The sequence below is a fragment of the Salvelinus fontinalis genome, chromosome 37, assembly GCF_029448725.1.
Source record: "Salvelinus fontinalis isolate EN_2023a chromosome 37, ASM2944872v1, whole genome shotgun sequence".
Taxonomy (NCBI): Eukaryota; Metazoa; Chordata; class Actinopteri; order Salmoniformes; family Salmonidae; genus Salvelinus; species Salvelinus fontinalis.
The window spans coordinates 7,013,241-7,031,700 of record NC_074701.1 but is presented as its reverse complement, the minus strand read 5'-3'; the positions used below and the strand labels follow the sequence as shown (position 1 = coordinate 7,031,700).

The window sequence follows — 18,460 nt, the reverse complement described above, 5'->3', positions numbered from 1 at the left end:
TTTCATTTCTTGTAAAAGTGAGGTGAGCAAGCAAAGAACAAAACGTTTGTTAAATTACAATTGCAAATGCAACCTTAGTTCAACACCTATAGAACGTAATCAATACATTTTAGCCTCTTGAAGACGTTACAAGTGGCATAGTTCAGCCATTATGCGAGAGGAAGTTAATTTTATATTTTGCTATAATGAATTTAAACGTTTAACAAGCTCAAATAAAACAATCTATACCAACCCAAAATGACCTGGGTGTTTGTCATATACAGTGATCCCTCGCCACTTCGCGGTTCACTTATCGCGGATTCGCTATTTCGCGGATTTTCATAATGCATTTTTTTTTTTTTTTGGTGCATTGTGCTCTGCATTCTGATTCGCTAAAAACTCACTCCCGCTTCTTGTATCAAAACATGCTACGAATTGGACACGAGAGATGAGGAGGAAGGACTAACGCTTGGTCGCTTAGCAACCATGGTGCGAATGGCCACTGAACTTAAGCGAGTAGCTGAGGAATGGGACCCTTTGATGAGCCGTTCATTACAGTTCTCCAACGTAATCGATGGTGGCATGTCGGTGTACAAGGATCTTTTTGCAAAGAAGAAAAAAGAGCGACAACAGCTGCCTATCACTATGTTCTTCTCCCGAACAAACACACCTGCACCGCGGGCTTCAGAAGAAGAGAACACTGCAGAGCGCAGTCATGATGCAGCGGCCCAGTCTGAAGAGCAGTGAAACGGCCTACACGCGAGTCACTGTATTTGTATACATGTAATAGTTGCAAATTGTAAAAAAAAAAAAAAAGTTTTCTATTTCGCGGATTTCACTTCGCGGGTCATTTTCGGAACGTAACCCCCGCGATAAACGAGGGATTACCTGTACACATTTCCACCTTAAAAGAAAATACTAATTGGTTGCCGCATTAAAATTGCCATGGTAACAAGATGCTAGCTGCAACATCATCTGCTGGATAGAACAACTTGGATTGTTGATTTAGGATGGATTTTACTGTGGGGAGTGAATGCTCTCTCCTTCAAATATTCAACAAAATTACCTTGTTAAAATTCAAAGTAAACAAAAACCAGTAGTCATTTTTATTATTGCACTACAGTAGCTATTATTTATAGTAGCCTAGCTAGCTACTAAGATCGTAATACACTTTTGATGTGATTAATTACAGGTGTTTTCTGAGGAAAAAAATCTAAATATGTATATATATATTTTGGATTTTTTATTTTATTATAATTGTTGAACATAAAAGCAAATCAGCTCCAAGTGATTTAATTTTTAAAAATCTGTTCCAAAGTATTCCCACGCATAATAGAGAGCTATATGTGTCACGTTCCTGACCTGTTTTCCTTTGTTTTGTATTCATTTTAGTTGGTCAGGGCGTGAGTTGGGAGGGTTTGTCTATGTTTGTATTTCTATGTGGGGTTTTGTGTTCGGCCTGGTATGATTCTCAATTAGAGACAGGTGTGTATTGTTTGTCTCTAATTGAGAGTCATACAAAGGCAGCCAGGGTTTCACTGGTGTTTTGTGGGTGTTTGTTCCTGTGTCCTCACAGGACAGTTGAAGGTTAGTCACGTTTGTTGTTTTGTAGTTTGTAGTGTCTTGTTTGCTGTTTTTTCATTAAAAGATGGCTTATTTCCCTCAATCCGCATCTTGGTCCTATCCATGCTCCTTCTCGTCTAAGGGGGAGAACAACATTGACTGCCTTTACAGAAACACCCACCACAACAGGACCAAGCGGATTGAGGAGAGAGAAAAGGAACTACAGCAATGGGGAAAAGAGGAATGGACTTGGGAGGAGATTCTGGACGGACAAGGACCCTGGGCACAGCCAGTGGAGTGTCGCCGCCCCAAAGCGGAGCTGGAGGCAGCGAAAGCGGAGAGGCGGCATTATGAGGCGCTTGCAAGGCAGAGTGGCTGGAAACCCGAGAGGCTCACCCAAAAATTTCTTGGGGGGGGGCTAAAGGGGAGTGTGGCGAAGCCGGGTAGGATACCTGAGCCAACTCCCCGGGCTTGCCGTGGAGTGAGAGGGCGTCGTACTGGTCAGACACCGTGTTATGCGGTGAAGCGCACGGTGTCCCCAGTACGCGTGCTTAGCCCAGTGCGGGTTATTCCACCTTGCCGCACTGGGAGGGCTAGGTTGGGCATCGAGCCGGATGCCATGAAGCCGGCCCAACGTATCTGGCCTCCAGTACGTCTCCTCGGGCCGGCGTACATGGCACCAGCCTTACAGGTGGTGTCCCCGGTTCGCCTGCATAGCCCAGTGCGGGCTATTCCACCTCGCCGCACTGGCAGGGCTACGGGGATCATTCAACCTGGTAGGGTTGGGGAGGCTCGGTGCTCAAGAGCACGTGTCCTCCTTCACGGTCCGGTATATCCGGCGCCACCTTCCCACCCCAGCTCAGTACCACCAGTGCCTACACCACGCACCAGGCTTCCAGTGCATCTCCAGAGCCCTGTTCCTCCTCCACGTACTCTCCCTATGGTGCGTGTCTCCAGCCCAGTGCCTCCAGTTCCGGCACCACGCACCAAGCCTCCTGTGCGTCTCCAGAGCCCTGGACGCACTGTTCCTTCTCCCCGCACTCGCCCTGAGGTGCGTGCCCTCAGCCCGGTACCTCCAGTTCCGGTACCACGCACCAGGCCTAGAGTGCGCCACGAGAGTCCAGTGTGCCCTGTTCCTTCTCCCCGCACTCGCCCTGAGGTGCGTGCCCTCAGCCCGGTACCTCCAGTTCCGGTACCACGCACCAGGCCTATAGTGCGTCTCAGCCGGCCAGAGTCTGCCGTCTGCCCAGCGGTGCCTGAACGGCCCGTCTGCCCAGCTCCGTCTGAGCCATCTGTCTGCCCAGCTCCGTCTGAGCCATCTGTCTGCCCAGCTCCGTCTGAGCCATCTGTCTGCCCAGCGCCGTCTGAGCCATCTGTCTGCCCAGCGCCATCTGAGTCATCCGTCTGCCACGAGCCATTAGAGCCGCCCGTCTGTCCCGAGCCAGTAGAGCCGTCCGTCAGTCAGGAGCCGCTAGAGCCGTCCGTCAGTCAGGAGCCGCCAGAGACGCCCGCCAGTCAGGAGCCGCCAGAGACGCCCGCCAGTCAGGAGCTGCCAGAGACGCCCGCCAGTCAGGAGCTGCCAGAGACGCCCGCCAGTCAGGAGCTGCCAGAGACGCCCGCCAGTCAGGAGCTGCCCTACAGTCCGGAGCTGCCCTACAGTCCGGAGCTGCCACTCAGCCCGGACCTGCCGGAGTCCCTCAGCCAGGACCTGCCGGAGTCCCTCAACCAGGACCTGCCGCCCCTTATCCCGGTGCTGGTCCTTATCCCGGTGCTGGTCCTTATCCCGGTGCTGCCCCTTATCCCGGTGCTGCCCCTTGTCCCGGTGCTGCCCCTTGTCCCGGTGCTGCCCCTTGTCCCGGTGCTGCCCCTTGTCCCGGTGCTGCCCCTTGTCCCGGTGCTGCCCCTTGTCCCGGTGCTGCCCCTTGTCCCGGTGCTGCCCCTTGTCCCGGTGCTGCCCCTTGTCCCGGTGCTGCCCCTTATCCCGGTGCTGCCCCTTGTCCCGGTGCTGCCCCTTGTCCCGGTGCTGCCCCTTATCCCGGTGCTGCCCCTTATCCCGGTGCTGCCCCTTCATTTAGGTGGGGTTAGTGGGAGGGTGGTCATTGGGAGGGGGATAAAGAAGCGGGGATTGATTATGGTGGGGTGGGGACCTCGTCCACCGCCAGAGCCGCCACCGTGGACAGACGCCCACCCAGACCCTCCCCTAGACTTTGTGCTGGTGCGCCCGGAGTTCGCACCTTAAGGGGGGGGTTCTGTCACGTTCCTGACCTGTTTTCCTTTGTTTTGTATTCATTTTAGTTGGTCAGGGCGTGAGTTGGGTGGGTTTGTCTATGTTTGTATTTCTATGTGGGGTTTTGTGTTCGGCCTGGTATGATTCTCAATTAGAGACAGGTGTGTATTGTTTGTCTCTAATTGAGAGTCATACAAAGGCAGCCAGGGTTTCACTGGTGTTTTGTGGGTGTTTGTTCCTGTGTCCTCACAGGACAGTTGAAGGTTAGTCACGTTTGTTGTTTTGTAGTTTGTAGTGTCTTGTTTGCTGTTTTTTCATTAAAAGATGGCTTATTTCCCTCAATCCGCATCTTGGTCCTATCCATGCTCCTTCTCGTCTAAGGGGGAGAACAACATTGACTGCCTTTACAATATGTGATTGTATACAAATATTAGCAAGGTTTGAATTGATTATATTTTTGTCAAATATTATATCTGTTTGGGCTTCTTATGGTCAATTTGCAGTCTACAAATGATTTGTTATTATGTTCCGGCCCCCTGACCAGCGCACAAGAAAAAATTGTCCCGTGCTGAATCAAGTTAATGATCGCTGCCCTGTGAAAACAGAGCGATGAAGCATCTGTTCCAAAATTTAAGCCACACAAAAGTACAGTATGTAGAACTAGTGGAACTGTAGAAAACGTTTCTACTAGTTCTACTAGTATAACCTTAATGTAAAAGAAATGTGATGATAATGAAAACAAACACAGCAGACTGTCTTCAGTAGTTTATTACACTAAAGAATAGAGGGGTCTTTCTGGGGTGGGTTAAGAGGTATGACAGAATCATATTGGAGGGAGATAGATGTAACACAGGAGAGGGGAGTGTTCTGTCCTTCCAGTAAAAGGACTCAACCAAGGTCTTCTCAGTCAGTCACTATTGTGCTGCTGCTGCCCTCTGCTGGAGAGGAAGTGAAACATTCAGTCATAAATTCCGTGGTGACGTTTCCCCTATGTACAGATCTAGGATCCTCTTCCAGCGCCCCTATCGCATAACCCAAACCAATAGTAGGAAACATTACGAAACTGACCCGAGATCAGCGTCCAGGGGCAACTTAATCCTAAACCCAGTCACACTCAATACTGTAATGTTATCGATACACTGATAACAATGAGGTTAGCTGGTCACAATGTGATGAAAAGGTTTTACATACAGCAAAGTAAAAATATTAAAAAAATATTTGTGTGGTTAAAGGGCGACTTTGGGTACGAAAAACTGTTTGTCTCCGCCTCTTTTTGATTTGATTTGATTCGTTCTACATTTTCAAACAGAAATGGGTTGTACTTTTGGTGGTTCATGGATGTGTCAATGCGCGCCTCGACCCACGTAGCTAGTTCATTAGCTAAGCTAGGCAATTTAGCTACCCGGTAATTCTTGCAGTATGTAAAAAATAAAATAAATCTTCCAGTATGTAGTGACGTCATTTCACAGGATTTGTTTTTGGACGGAGGCTGTAGAGATCGGTTAGAAATTGCACTTCTGTAGCCAAATTCAACAATTATGTTTTGTTTTTAAGCATTAAATGACCTGGTATGATGGTGCATTGATCAGTTATACAGTTGAAATTCGTAATTTGTGAGTTTTTGCCCAAAGTCGACCTTTAAAGAGTGATGTTTACTACACATAGTAATGTGGTGTTGTCTGTATCTTTGTTGAGAGATCAGCATCATCTGGTACAACAGACAGAGGAGACACCAACACTGACCTGTGTGGTCACCTGTAGAGCTAGTGAGCTGTAGACCACATTATCATCTGGTTCTGCTGACTACAGAGGAGGAACAGGGAGAGAGGTGAACAGGGACACTTCTGTCATGATATAATGACATTTATAATGGTGATACTGAGAACATGTTTACTAAACAATCAACCAATCCATACTTTTATTAAAGTACTTTAATATGAAGCTGTGGCTAGAATAATAATGATAATAACCCCAGTGGGAATAATAATAATAATAACCACAGTGGGAATAATAATAGTAATATTAGTAATAATAATAGTAGTAATAATAATAATAACCGCAGTGGGAATAATAATAGTAATATTAGTAATATTAGTAATAATAATAGTAATATTAATAGTAGTAATAATAATAATAACCACAGTGGGAATAATAATAGTAATAATAGTAATATTAGTAATAATAATAGTAATATTAATAGTAGTAATAATAATAATAACCACAGTGGGAATAATAATAGTAATAATAGTAATATTAGTAATAATAATAGTAGTAATACTTGTAATACTAGTAGTAATAATATTAATATTAGTAATAATAATAATAATAGCAATAGTAATAATAGTAATATTAGTAATAATAATAGTAGTAATAATAATAATAATAACCACAGTGGGAATAAAAATAGTAATAATAATGGTAATACTAGTAATAATAATAATACTAGTAATACTTGTAATACTAGTAGTAATAATATTAATATTAGTAATAATAATAATAATAACAATAGTAATAATAGTACTAGTAATAATAGTAATAATAAGTGATATTAGTAATAATGTCACGCCCTGGCCTTAGTTATCTTTGTTTTCTTTATTATTTTAGTTAGGTCAGGGTGTGACATGGGGGATGTATGTGTTTTGTATTGTCTAGGTTTTTTTGTATGTTTATGGGTGCTGTGGCTTAGTTGGTTAAAGGGTCTTGTCTAGGTGTATGTATGTCTATGGTTGCCTAGATTGGTTCTCAATTAGAGACAGCTGTCTTTCGTTGTCTCTGATTGGGAACCATATTTAGGCAGCCATATTCATTAGGTAGTTCGTGGCTGATTGTCTATGTGTAGTGTTTAGTGTCAGCACTATTTGTTCTTTAGCTTCACGTTCGTCGTTTTATTGTTTTGTATAGTTTGTATAGTGTTCTTCGTTTCGTTTTCGTCTTCAATAAAAGAAGATGTATTGTTATCACGCTGCGCCTTGGTCCTCCTCTCTTCCACAATACGACGATCGTGACAAATAATAATAAAAATAATAATAGTATTAATAATAATAGTAATAATAATAATAACCACAGTGGGAATACATGTAACGGGTGTCGTAATCCTCCTCCTCAAACGAGGAGAGGAGAGAAGGATCGAAAGACCAAAATGCAGCGGGTTGTGAATACATAATGAATTTTAATAAACAAGACGAAACTAAACACACGAAGAACACTTGATACTTTACAAAACAACAAAACGAAGTAAACAGACCTGGACACGAACTTACATACAACGTGAAGAATGCACGAACAGGAACAGACTACAAATACCTAACGACAATGAAACAGTCCCGTATGGTGCGCACATACACTGACACGGAAGACAATCACCCACAAACAAACAGTGAGAACACCCTACCTTAATATGACTCTCAATTAGAGGAAAACGCAAAACACCTGCCTCTAATTAAGAGCCATACCAGGCAACCCAAAACCAACATAGAAACAGAAAACATAGACTGCCCACCCAAAACTCACGCCCTGACCATCACACACATACAAAACAACAGAAAACAGGTCAGGAACGTGACAGAACCCCCCCCTCAAGGTGCGAACGCCGGGCGCACCAGCACAAAGTCCAGGGGAGGGTCTGGGTGGGCATCTGACCACGGTGGTGGCTCAGGCTCCGGACGCTGTCCCCACACCACCATAGTCACTCCCCGCTTCTGTATCCCCCTCCCAATGACCACCCACCAACTAAAACCACCTAAATGAAGGGGCAGCACCGGGATAAGGGGCAGCACCGGGAAAAGGGGCAGCACCGGGATAAGGGGCGGCAGGTCCTGGCTGAGGGACTCTGGCAGGTCCGGACTGAGGGACTCTGGCAGGTCCGGACTGAGGGACTCTGGCAGGTCCGGGCTGAGGGACTCTGGCAGGTCCGGGCTGAGGGACTCTGGCAGGTCCGGGCTGAGGGACTCTGGCAGGTCCGGGCTGAGGGACTCTGGCAGGTCCGGGCTGAGGGACTCTGGCAGGTCCGGACTGGGTGGCAGCTCCGGACTGAGTGGCAGCTCATGACTGTAGGGCAGCTCATGACTGTAGGGCAGCTCATGACTGTAGGGCAGCTCATGACTGTAGGGCAGCTCATGACTGTAGGGCAGCTCATGACTGAAGGGCAGCTCTGACAGCTCCTGACTGGCTGGCGTCTCTGGCAGCTCCTGACTGGCTGGCGGCTCTGGCAGCTCCTGACTGGCTGGCGGCTCTGGCAGCTCCTGACTGGCTGGCGGCTCTGGCAGCTCCTGACTGGCTGGCGGCTCTGGCAGCTGCTGACTGACGGACGGCTCTAATGGCTCCTGACTGACGGACGGCTCTAATGGCTCGTGGCAGACGGACGGCTCAGAAGGCGCTGGGCAGACGGATGGCTCAGACGGCGCTGGGCAGACAGATGGCTCAGACGGCGCTGGGCAGACAGATGGCTCAGACGGCGCTGGGCAGACAGATGGCTCAGACGGCGCTGGGCAGACAGATGGCTCAGACGGCGCTGGGCAGACAGATGGCTCAGACGGCGCTGGGCAGACAGATGGCTCAGACGGCGCTGGGCAGACAGATGGCTAAGACGGAGCTGGGCAGACAGGCAGTGCAGAAGGCGTTGGGCAGACGGCCAACTCTGCCCTGCTGAGGTGCACAGTAGGCCTGGTACGTGGTGCCGGAACTGGGGGTACCGGGATGACGGCACGCACTTCAAGGCTAGTGCGGGGAGCAGGGACAGGGCACACTGACTTCTCGAAGCGCACTATAGGCCTGGTGCGTGGTACCGGAACTGGAGGTACCGGGCTGAGGGCACGCACCTCCGGGCGAGTGCGGGGAGAAGGAACAGTGCGTACAGGGCTCTGGAGACGCACAGATGGCTTAGTGCGTGGTGCCGGAACTGGAGGCACTGGGCTGGAGACACGCACCATAGGGAGAGTGCGTGGAGGAGGAACAGGGCTCTTAAAACGCACTGGAAGCCTGGTGCGTGGTGTAGGCACTGGTGGTACTGGGCTGGGGCGAGGAGGTAGCGCCGGAAATACCGGACCGTGTAGGCGTACTGGCTCCCTTGAGCACTGAGCCTGCCCAACCTTACCTGGTTGCATGCTCCCCGTAGCCCGTCCAGTGCGGGGAGGTGGAATAACCCGCACTGGGCTGTGTTGGCGAACCGGGGACACCATGCGTAAGGCTGGTGCCATGTAAGCCGGCCCAAGGAGACGTACTGGTGGCCAGATATGTAGGGCCGGCCTCATGACATTTGGCTCAATGCCCAATCTAACCCTACCAGTGCGGGGAGGTGGAATAAGCCGCACTGGGCTATGCACCCGTACAGGAGACACCGTGCGCTCTACTGCGTAACATGGTGTCTGCCCGTACTCCCGCTCTCCACGGTTAGCCTGGGAAGTGGGCGCAGGTCTCCTACCTGCCCTCGGCCCACCACCTCTTAGCCCCCCCCCAAGAAATTTTTGGGTAGTACTTGCGGGCTTCCAGCCTTGCTTCCGTGCTGCCTCCTCATAACGTCGCCTCTCCGCTTTCGCTGCCTCCAGCTCCGCTTTGGGGCGGCGACACTTCACTGGCTCTGCCCAGGGTCCTTTACCGTCCAGGATCTCTTTCCATGTCCAATCCTCCTTTTCCCACTGCTGCTGTCGTTGCTGTCCGTTAACCCGCTGCTTGATCTGGGTTTGGTGGGTGATTCTGTAACGGGTGTCGTAATCCTCCTCCTCAAACGAGGAGAGGAGAGAAGGATCGAAAGACCAAAATGCAGCGGGTTGTGAATACATAATGAATTTTAATAAACAAGACGAAACTAAACACACGAAGAACACTTGATACTTTACAAAACAACAAAACGAAGTAAACAGACCTGGACACGAACTTACATACAACGTGAAGAACGCACGAACAGGAACAGACTACAAATACCTAACGACAATGAAACAGTCCCGTATGGTGCACACATACACTGACACGGAAGACAATCACCCACAAACAAACAGTGAGAACACCCTACCTTAATATGACTCTCAATTAGAGGAAAACGCAAAACACCTGCCTCTAATTAAGAGCCATACCAGGCAACCCAAAACCAACATAGAAACAGAAAACATAGACTGCCCACCCAAAACTCACGCCCTGACCATCACACACATACAAAACAACAGAAAACAGGTCAGGAACGTGACAATACATCTGTAGACTATTATGTTTCAGATGTGTTTTGTCCCTTTCTCATCGTTGAAACAATATTATATGTATAATTTTTTTTTTTAAATAAATGTAATTAGATCATTCTTACCTTGGTCTGTAACTTTTGCTGGGTCTTCCTCTTTAGGACGACAGTACTGTACGTTACAGCATCATTGTCAGGAAATGGGTCCTGCTGGTACAGAGACACACACCGACTCTGTACTGTATGGAAATGACTATATCAAGAATAGAAAGGCACATACATGTATGATTGAAAAGACAAGATGAGCGTAGTCTACCGCTGAGGTGATTATTGGCTGGTTCTCGGCTTTATTGTCTTCTGAAATAGAGAGGGAGATATTAATGTCCCCTGAGTTACAATGGACTCAGTTACATTTCATGTCACTTCAACACCACCTGTCTCCTCAGAGCTAAATGAAGGTGTACTGTACGTACATGCCATAATGTGTGCAAAATTAATTCTATTGTATATTCCAACATTAATATATTGTCATATATATATTTTTTTAAATTACGTACTATGCTTTCTCCACATCTTCCATGTTACTAGGATACCAGCTGTCAGCACCACCAACATGCCCAGAGAGATGAGTAGGACTTTCACATCTATGGACCTGATGGATGGCATACTGTATAAGAACTTTTCAAATACACTTGTTAAAAAGTAATAATTAGTTGTTTGCAGCTATTCACGCGTGGATCTTCACCATGCAATTAAAGATATGATATTATTACTATTGAGATTATTACTATACAAATAAGGTGTATTTTAACTTTTTTATGATAGGGGGCAGCATTTTCACTTTTGGATGAATTGCGTGCCCATAGTGAACTGCCTCCTCCTCTGTCCCAGATGCTAATATATAAAAAAAAAAAATCCAAACAGGAAGTGAGAATTGTGAGACTGGTCAATGTTCAACTCATCGCCGATTCAATTCCCTGTAAGATATGGATGTGTTTGCACTTCCTACGCCTTCCACTAGATGTCAACAGTCTGTAGAACGTAGAATGAAGCCTCTAGTGTGATGTGGGGACAGATGGGAGGTGTTTCAGTCATTGGTCTGGCAGAATGCCAGTTCCTGGTCATGCGCTTTCCTCATGATATCGCCTTGCGTTCCATAACTTCTACAGACATGAAGGAATGCTCCGGTTGGAACGTTATTGGATATATATGACGACAACATCCTGAAGATTGATTCTCTACTTAGTTTGACCAGTTTATTCAACCTGTTTTATAACTTTTTGAAGTTTTCGTCCGAGTTTACCTGCATCTGCGCGAGCATTTGGACATGTGCACTAAACATGTTAGCAAAAGTAGCTACTTAGACATAAGTAATGGACATTATCGAACAAAACAACGCATTTTATGGAACTAGGATTCCTGGGAGTGCATTCTGATGAAGATGATCAAAGGTAAGGGAATATTTATGATGTAATTTTGTATTTCTGTTGACTCCAACATGGCAGTGAAATGTTGTTTTTATCTGAGCGCCCTCTCAGATTATTGCATGGTGTGCTTTTTACGTATTTAATCTGACACTGCGGTTGCATTAAAAACAAGTGTATCTTTAATTCTATGTAAAACATGTATCTTTCATCAAAGTTTATGATGAGTATTTCTGTTATTTGACGTGGCTCTCTGCAATTTCTCCATATATTTTGGAGGCATTTCTGAACATGGCGCCAATGTAAACCGAGATTTGTGGATATAAATATGCACATTATCAAACAAAACATAAATGTATTGTGTAACATGATGTCCCATGAGTGTCATCTGATGAAGATCATCAAAGGTTTGTGATTCATTTTATCTCTATTTCTGCTTTTTGTGACTATCTTTGGCTGGGAAAATGGCTGTGTTTTTCTGTGGCTATATACTGAGCTAACATAATTGTTTGGTGTGCTTTCCCCGTAAATCCTTTTTGAAATCAGACATGTTGGCTGGATTCACAACATGTGTTGCTTTAATTTGGTTTCTTTCATGTGTGATTTCATTAAAGATTGATTTTTATAGTAATATATTTTAATTTGGCGCCCCTTATTTTTTCTGGCTTTTGGCCAAGTGGGATGCTACCGTCCCACATATACCAGAGAAGTTAAGTGTGCAACCTTTTTTCGACAGTGTGTGGGTCTCTATCTCTTCCAGTATTCTTATTCTGATTCCTACGTACCTGGAACAGACACTTTCAGTAGTAAGGACCTTAGAGTGCAGACGGCCTCTGATCATATAAGTGTACAACTTAATAATGCAAATGAGAGACTGAGAATAACACCAACATTGCTGCTACTTCTCACAAGGCAACCACAGAGATGTTCTTCTACCCAAGAGGAAATGGTAAGCAATGTTGGTTAAATCAACGTTGTTTCAACGTCATTTCTCAACGTATTGTGGAGAGGAATCTACGTAAAAATACATTGGGTTTGATAAAAGTAATCAACCAGTACTGTTTTCAGCTCATTTCAACTAACGTTAAAAACATTGAAATTAGGGTCAAACGTGAATTTAAATACATTGACTTAATCTGACTAACAGGTTGTTACATCAATCTATTTTCACATAATCATCAGAACTATGTTTGTTGGAATTGCGTAGAAAATATTCGACTGGGTGGTTGAAATGATGTTGAATTTTAGATTTGATTAGACATATTTTATTTAACCTTGTTTCAATGTTGATAGTTAAAATGGTATGCTTCAATAAACGTCATTGTTTCAACGTCATGCTATTAACCTAAATAAAGAGGTGGCGCAGCGGTCTCAGTGCTAGAGGCACTGAGATCTCAGTGCTAGAGACATCACTACAGACCCTGGTTTGATCCTGGGCTGTAACACAAACGGCCGTGCTCGGAAGTCCCATAGGGTGGCGTACAATTGGCCTAGCGTCGTCCGGGTTAGGGGAGGGTTGGACTGAGATAGGCCGTCATTATAAAATAAGAATTTGTTCTTAACTGACTTGCCTAATTAAATAAATGATTATCCAACAATTCCGGCCTATACAGTGACTCCTACTGGTATATGATGGGTAATGCACATCAGAGACAACTAGTCTACCATCCAGATGCCTTTCTCTTTGTACCCTGCTTAGCTTTGAAAACAAGCTGTGCTCAACTCAGCTAAATAGTCATGTCAACACGTTGATCAGTTTCCACACTCATTTGCATAGACTACCAACATAACATGAAATAGTTGAAAGTAACTCCTCTAACTTTTCTTACACAAGCTGTACGTGAAAGTAAATTCAGAGTGAGATTGAGTTTATGTAGGCTACACTGACATCTGATTAGCCCAACAACAAACACCATAATTTCAACGTGAAGCTAGGTATGCTATCATTCCTCCATGGTTGATTGTATCTTTGGAAGTTTATAAACTTGAAGAGATAATATGATTACTGTTGAAATTACGTTAATTTTATGTGTGCAACATGACCTTGCAAATGAGAGAGTGAGAATAACACCAGAATTGCTGCTACTTCTCACAAGGCAACCACAGAGATGTTCTTCTACCCAAGAGGAAGTCATAACAGTCTCTATATGCATTGAGGGAGGGTGTTGGGTTATCATTAACTGTTGTAGTGTTTGATGGAATTGTAATGTTTCTCTGTGTTCATATTATCTAACAACATGTGGGATAATACAGCTGAAGGAGTGATAATAACCTCTGGTGGACTTCCTCCATGTTCCCCTCAGCTCCTTGACTTGTGTTGTCAGTCTGAACAGGCTCAGCAGTTGGAGAGGCAGAGGGTTGTTGAGTGGTTGGATCTTGGGTTGCTGTGAGGTAAAACAACAATATCATCAATGAAGTTAATGGTAAACCAGATAGTCAGGTTGTATAGCAACATCACATTCATAGTTAATATTACAATCAGTTCCAGATGATGCCAGTGGATAAAACAAAGTGAATCATATTGATCATAAAGTATGTGATTGATCTACTAACTTGAGGACATCTTAGAGGTTCTCTGTGTTGCAGTTTGTTGACTGACAGTGATGTGAACAGGCATCTCTAGTTCTCCCACTCTACACCAATACCAGTCAGTGTTCTCCATCTTCAGTCCACTCATAGTCACTGTTAAGGCTTTTCTGTTGTTGGCTTCACTAGTCCGCTTTAATGTCACTGATGTTCCATGTAAAGTCCAAGAATACCACATCACACAATCACCACCCATCCTGCACCACTTTATATCTCCAGAGTTACTATAGTAACAACGGACAGTGACACTCCCTCCTTCTACTCCAGTCACTTCCTGTTGGTCCACATAGAGTTCTGGAGTACCTGAACACAGAGGTAAAAAACAAGAATTCAGAGAAGAAAAAAGTGCTTTTACAACAGGCTCCTTCCAAGTTCCTTAAAGCTGCATTCTGTGATTGATACATATTTTTTATGTCTTTTAAATTCATAATAATGATATATTGCCATTGATTCTTGAAGAATGTAACTTTCCTCACAAGCTTAGTTCTGTCACTCCATCATTACCCAAAATAAACTCAGCAAAAAAAGAAATGTCCTCTCACTGTTGTTAGGATCTTATTTTTCAGAGTAAATAACTCAAGAACACTAGAGAAGCTTTAACCAAGTTGAATTCTTCCCAAAGGTTCTGTACAGCTGTAATCAGACAACTCAACAGTTCTTCAATCCAGATATATATATCCCACTTAAGACACTCCTCCTTCTCTCCAATCCTTACATCTTATGTAACAAGATAGTAACAAAATCCCAAACCCGTATTACTCCCTTCAGGTGACCTGTCCTCACCTCCTGACCTTATCCTAATCCACAGATGTCCATCTGTCTTTCCTGTATCAACACGGTGCTCTCCTCTTGTCACCCAACACATTCCACAGCTATCTGTCTTTCCTGTATCAACACGGTGCTCTCCTCTTGTCACCCAACACATTCCACAGCTATCTGTCTTTCCTGTATCAACACGGTGCTCTCCTCTTGTCACCCAACACATTCCACAGCTATCTGTCTTTCCTGTATCAACACGGTGCTCTCCTCTTGTCACCCAACACATTCCACAGCTATCTGTCTTTCCTGTATCAACGTGGTGCTCTCCTCTTGTCACCCAACACATTCCACAGCTATCTGTCTTTCCTGTATCAACACGGTGCTCTCCTCTTGTCACCCAACACATTCCACAGCTATCTGTCTTTCGTGTATCAACGCGGTGCTCTCCTCTTGTCACCCAACACATTCCACAGCTATCTGTCTTTCCTGTATCAACACGGTGCTCTCCTCTTGTCACCCAACACATTCCACAGCTATCTGTCTTTCCTGTATCAACGCGGTGCTCTCCTCTTGTCACCCAACACATTCGACAGCTATCTGTCTTTCCTGTATCAACACGGTGCTCTCCTCTTGTCACCCAACACATTCCACAGCTATCTGTCTTTCCTGTATCAACGCGGTGCTCTCCTCTTGTCACCCAACACATTCGACAGCTATCTGTCTTTCCTGTATCAACACGGTGCTCTCCTCTTGTCACCCAACACATTCCACAGCTATCTGTCTTTCCTGTATCAACACGGTGCTCTCCTCTTGTCACCCAACACATTCCACAGCTATCTGTCTTTCCTGTATCAACACGGTGCTCTCCTCTTGTCACCCAACACATTCCACAGCTATCTGTCTTTCGTGTATCAACGCGGTGCTCTCCTCTTGTCACCCAACACATTCCACAGCTATCTGTCTTTCCTGTATCAACACGGTGCTCTCCTCTTGTCACCCAACACATTCCACAGCTATCTGTCTTTCCTGTATCAACACGGTGCTCTCCTCTTGTCACCCAACACATTCCACAGCTATCTGTCTTTCCTGTATCAACACGGTGCTCTCCTCTTGTCACCCAACACATTCCACAGCTATCTGTCTTTCCTGTATCAACACGGTGCTCTCCTCTTGTCACCCAACACATTCCACAGCTATCTGTCTTTCCTGTATCAACACGGTGCTCTCCTCTTGTCACCCAACACATTCCACAGCTATCAGTCTTTCGACAGAGACCCAGTCTATTTCACTCCTTAATATTCTATGCTTCTTCTCTATCATTTATTTAATATCTCAATGTTCAAAATGTCGAATCCAACACTGTTAACTGCGTTTATTTTCAGAAAACTTGCCGGTGATGTCTGGTGAGGACCTGTCTTACAACAGGCCTACAAGCCCTCAGTACAGCTTCTCTCAGCCTATTGCGGACAGTCTAAGCACTGATGGAGGGATTGTGAGCTCCTGGTGTAACTCGGGCAGTTGTTGTTGCCATCCTGTACCTGTCCTTGCAGGTGTGATGTTCTGTGAGGACAATCATCTGTCCTCACTGTCCTCTCTCCCTGTAGCGCTGTCTTAGGCATCTCACAGTACAGGCATCTCACAGTACGGGCATTGCAATTTATTGCCCTGGCCACATCTGCAGTCCTTATGCCTCCTTGCAGCATGCCTAAGGCACGTTCACTCAGATGAGCAGGGACCCTGGGCATCTTTCTTTTGGTGTTTTTCAGAGTAACTAGAAAGGCCTCTTTAGTGTCCTAAGTTTTCATAACTGGGACCTTAATTGCCTAGCGTCTGTAAGCTGTTAGTGTCTTAATGACCGTTCCACAGGTGCATGTTCATTATTTGCTTATGGTTCATTGAACAAGTATGGGAAACAGTGTTTAAACCCTTTACATTGAAAATCTGTGAAGTTATTTGAATTTTAACTAATTATCTTTGAAAGACGGGGTCCTGAAAAAGGGCCGTTTCTTTTTTTGCTGAGTTTATAATCTTGTTTTACCTACATGTACAGTATAGCTCTATTTATGAATTTCAGAGTGGTTACACATTTCTAATTTCATTTGTTGTAATACGCTATTTATAACTGCGTTATTATTTTGCATTTGACATTGCAGGTTTACAGGCCACTCCATAGGACATTGCTAGGACTAGATACGAGCAGTGAAGGGATCTTACCTGGAGTGACAGATAGGTAGAACCATTGTATCATGATATCTGGTCCTCCATTGATCTCCACAACACACCTGTAATTCCCATAGTCCCATGACGTCAGGTCAGTCATGGTCACAGTGAAGACTCTCTGGGTGATGTCATCAGAGATTGAGGTCTTACCACGGCTCTTAGGATGGTCAGTGCGTACTACATAAGAACATACAGCCCAACCTAATCCTTTACACCAGTATTTCACATGGTTGATGTGATTCAGATCATAGCGACATGGGAAGGTGATGGAGCCTCCTGTTTGCACAGACACATGCCCCACTGTGGACACATCAACACAAAACACATTTAAATTAGAGTTAACATTTAATAGAATCTTTACAGGGAAAATGTAAAAATCACATCGCTCCAACACTTTTAAACAGCTTGTTCATCATGATTCTGATTGATTATACAGTGTTTAAAGTGAATTGACTCAAGGGACTTCACCTTTAATTCATAGAAATGTTACCCTTACCTGCTGAGAGTCTGTAGAAGATGAGGAGGAGGAGGAGGAGGGAGAGATGAAGAGCCATGAGAGTTAGAATCTGCCTGTTACGTTAAATGTGTGTCAAGGACCAAGGCACCAGCAAGAACTACTACTTCCTAGTGTTCACAGACCTCACTTTAACTCTCTTCCTGCTTCTGTTTGTGTTTACATGCCCCCCTCAGTGGAAGATAGTAGACTAGTTTCAGGCCAAGACCTCTACAGACTCTCACTTTAAACCAGGTTCATGGTTCAGGATTCCTACAACCCAGTCTGATGTGATTTTACGTTCAACAGAACACTCTCTGTCTCTCGCCTCCTTCTATACAGGAAATGTACAGCAAAAGTGTGAAAGTTACAGTAGCTCAGAATGCTGCAAGCTTCAGCTAAACTCATTACATGATGTCATGTTAAATGCTGAGCTATACGTTCTGTTATTGGCTCCAACACAGCAAACTACTTCAGATACATCAGAATTGAACTCTCAAACTCACAGACCACAGAGCTCACATCATGTTGTGACAAATTATCTTGAGAGCAATAAAATATCTTTCAAAACATTCATTACTTTTTATTTGTTATTGCTTTCATAATATTTTCACACATGTGGTAATATTTCACAACTCTACTTCACAACTCAAAACAGATCATCACGCAGGCTGTTGTTTCAAAACTTTAAGCACTTTTTCAATTGAGCACAACACAAAATCACACAGTAACTTTTTCACCAAACCTAATCAGTGTTTCATCTAGAAATACCTTTAAAATAAAGTAATTGCCTTTCACAATGCAATTCTTTCAATACTTTTCATATGATTCTCTTCTCATTCGTTTAAATACATTTGACCATCACATAACCCACGTCGCTTAATGGTTAATCACTTAACCGTTTGGTAAACCTATAGATTGAATCTGGTTGGTCTACTACATATGGATTTTGAGAACAACAGAAATAAATGCGTGTTTGTATAGTATAAACATCTAAATGACAAGAATAATACATCATAGCCATACATAATGACTATTTGTGA

The 18,460-nt window shown here is 44.6% G+C and overlaps 1 protein-coding gene across 1 annotated transcript; it reads right to left on the bottom strand.

The window, feature by feature from the left end:
- Positions 1-4,503: 4,503 nt before the first annotated feature.
- Positions 4,504-17,596, bottom strand: LOC129836156 (polymeric immunoglobulin receptor-like). The gene is given in 10 exon segments (XM_055901994.1): positions 4,504-4,674; positions 4,676-4,707; positions 5,513-5,572; positions 10,062-10,142; positions 10,252-10,292; positions 10,493-10,587; positions 13,632-13,743; positions 13,913-14,248; positions 16,919-17,224; positions 17,415-17,596. Coding segments are annotated over 10 exon segments (1,209 nt in total). The 5' UTR covers positions 17,479-17,596; the 3' UTR covers positions 4,504-4,592.
- Positions 17,597-18,460: the final 864 nt, after the last annotated feature.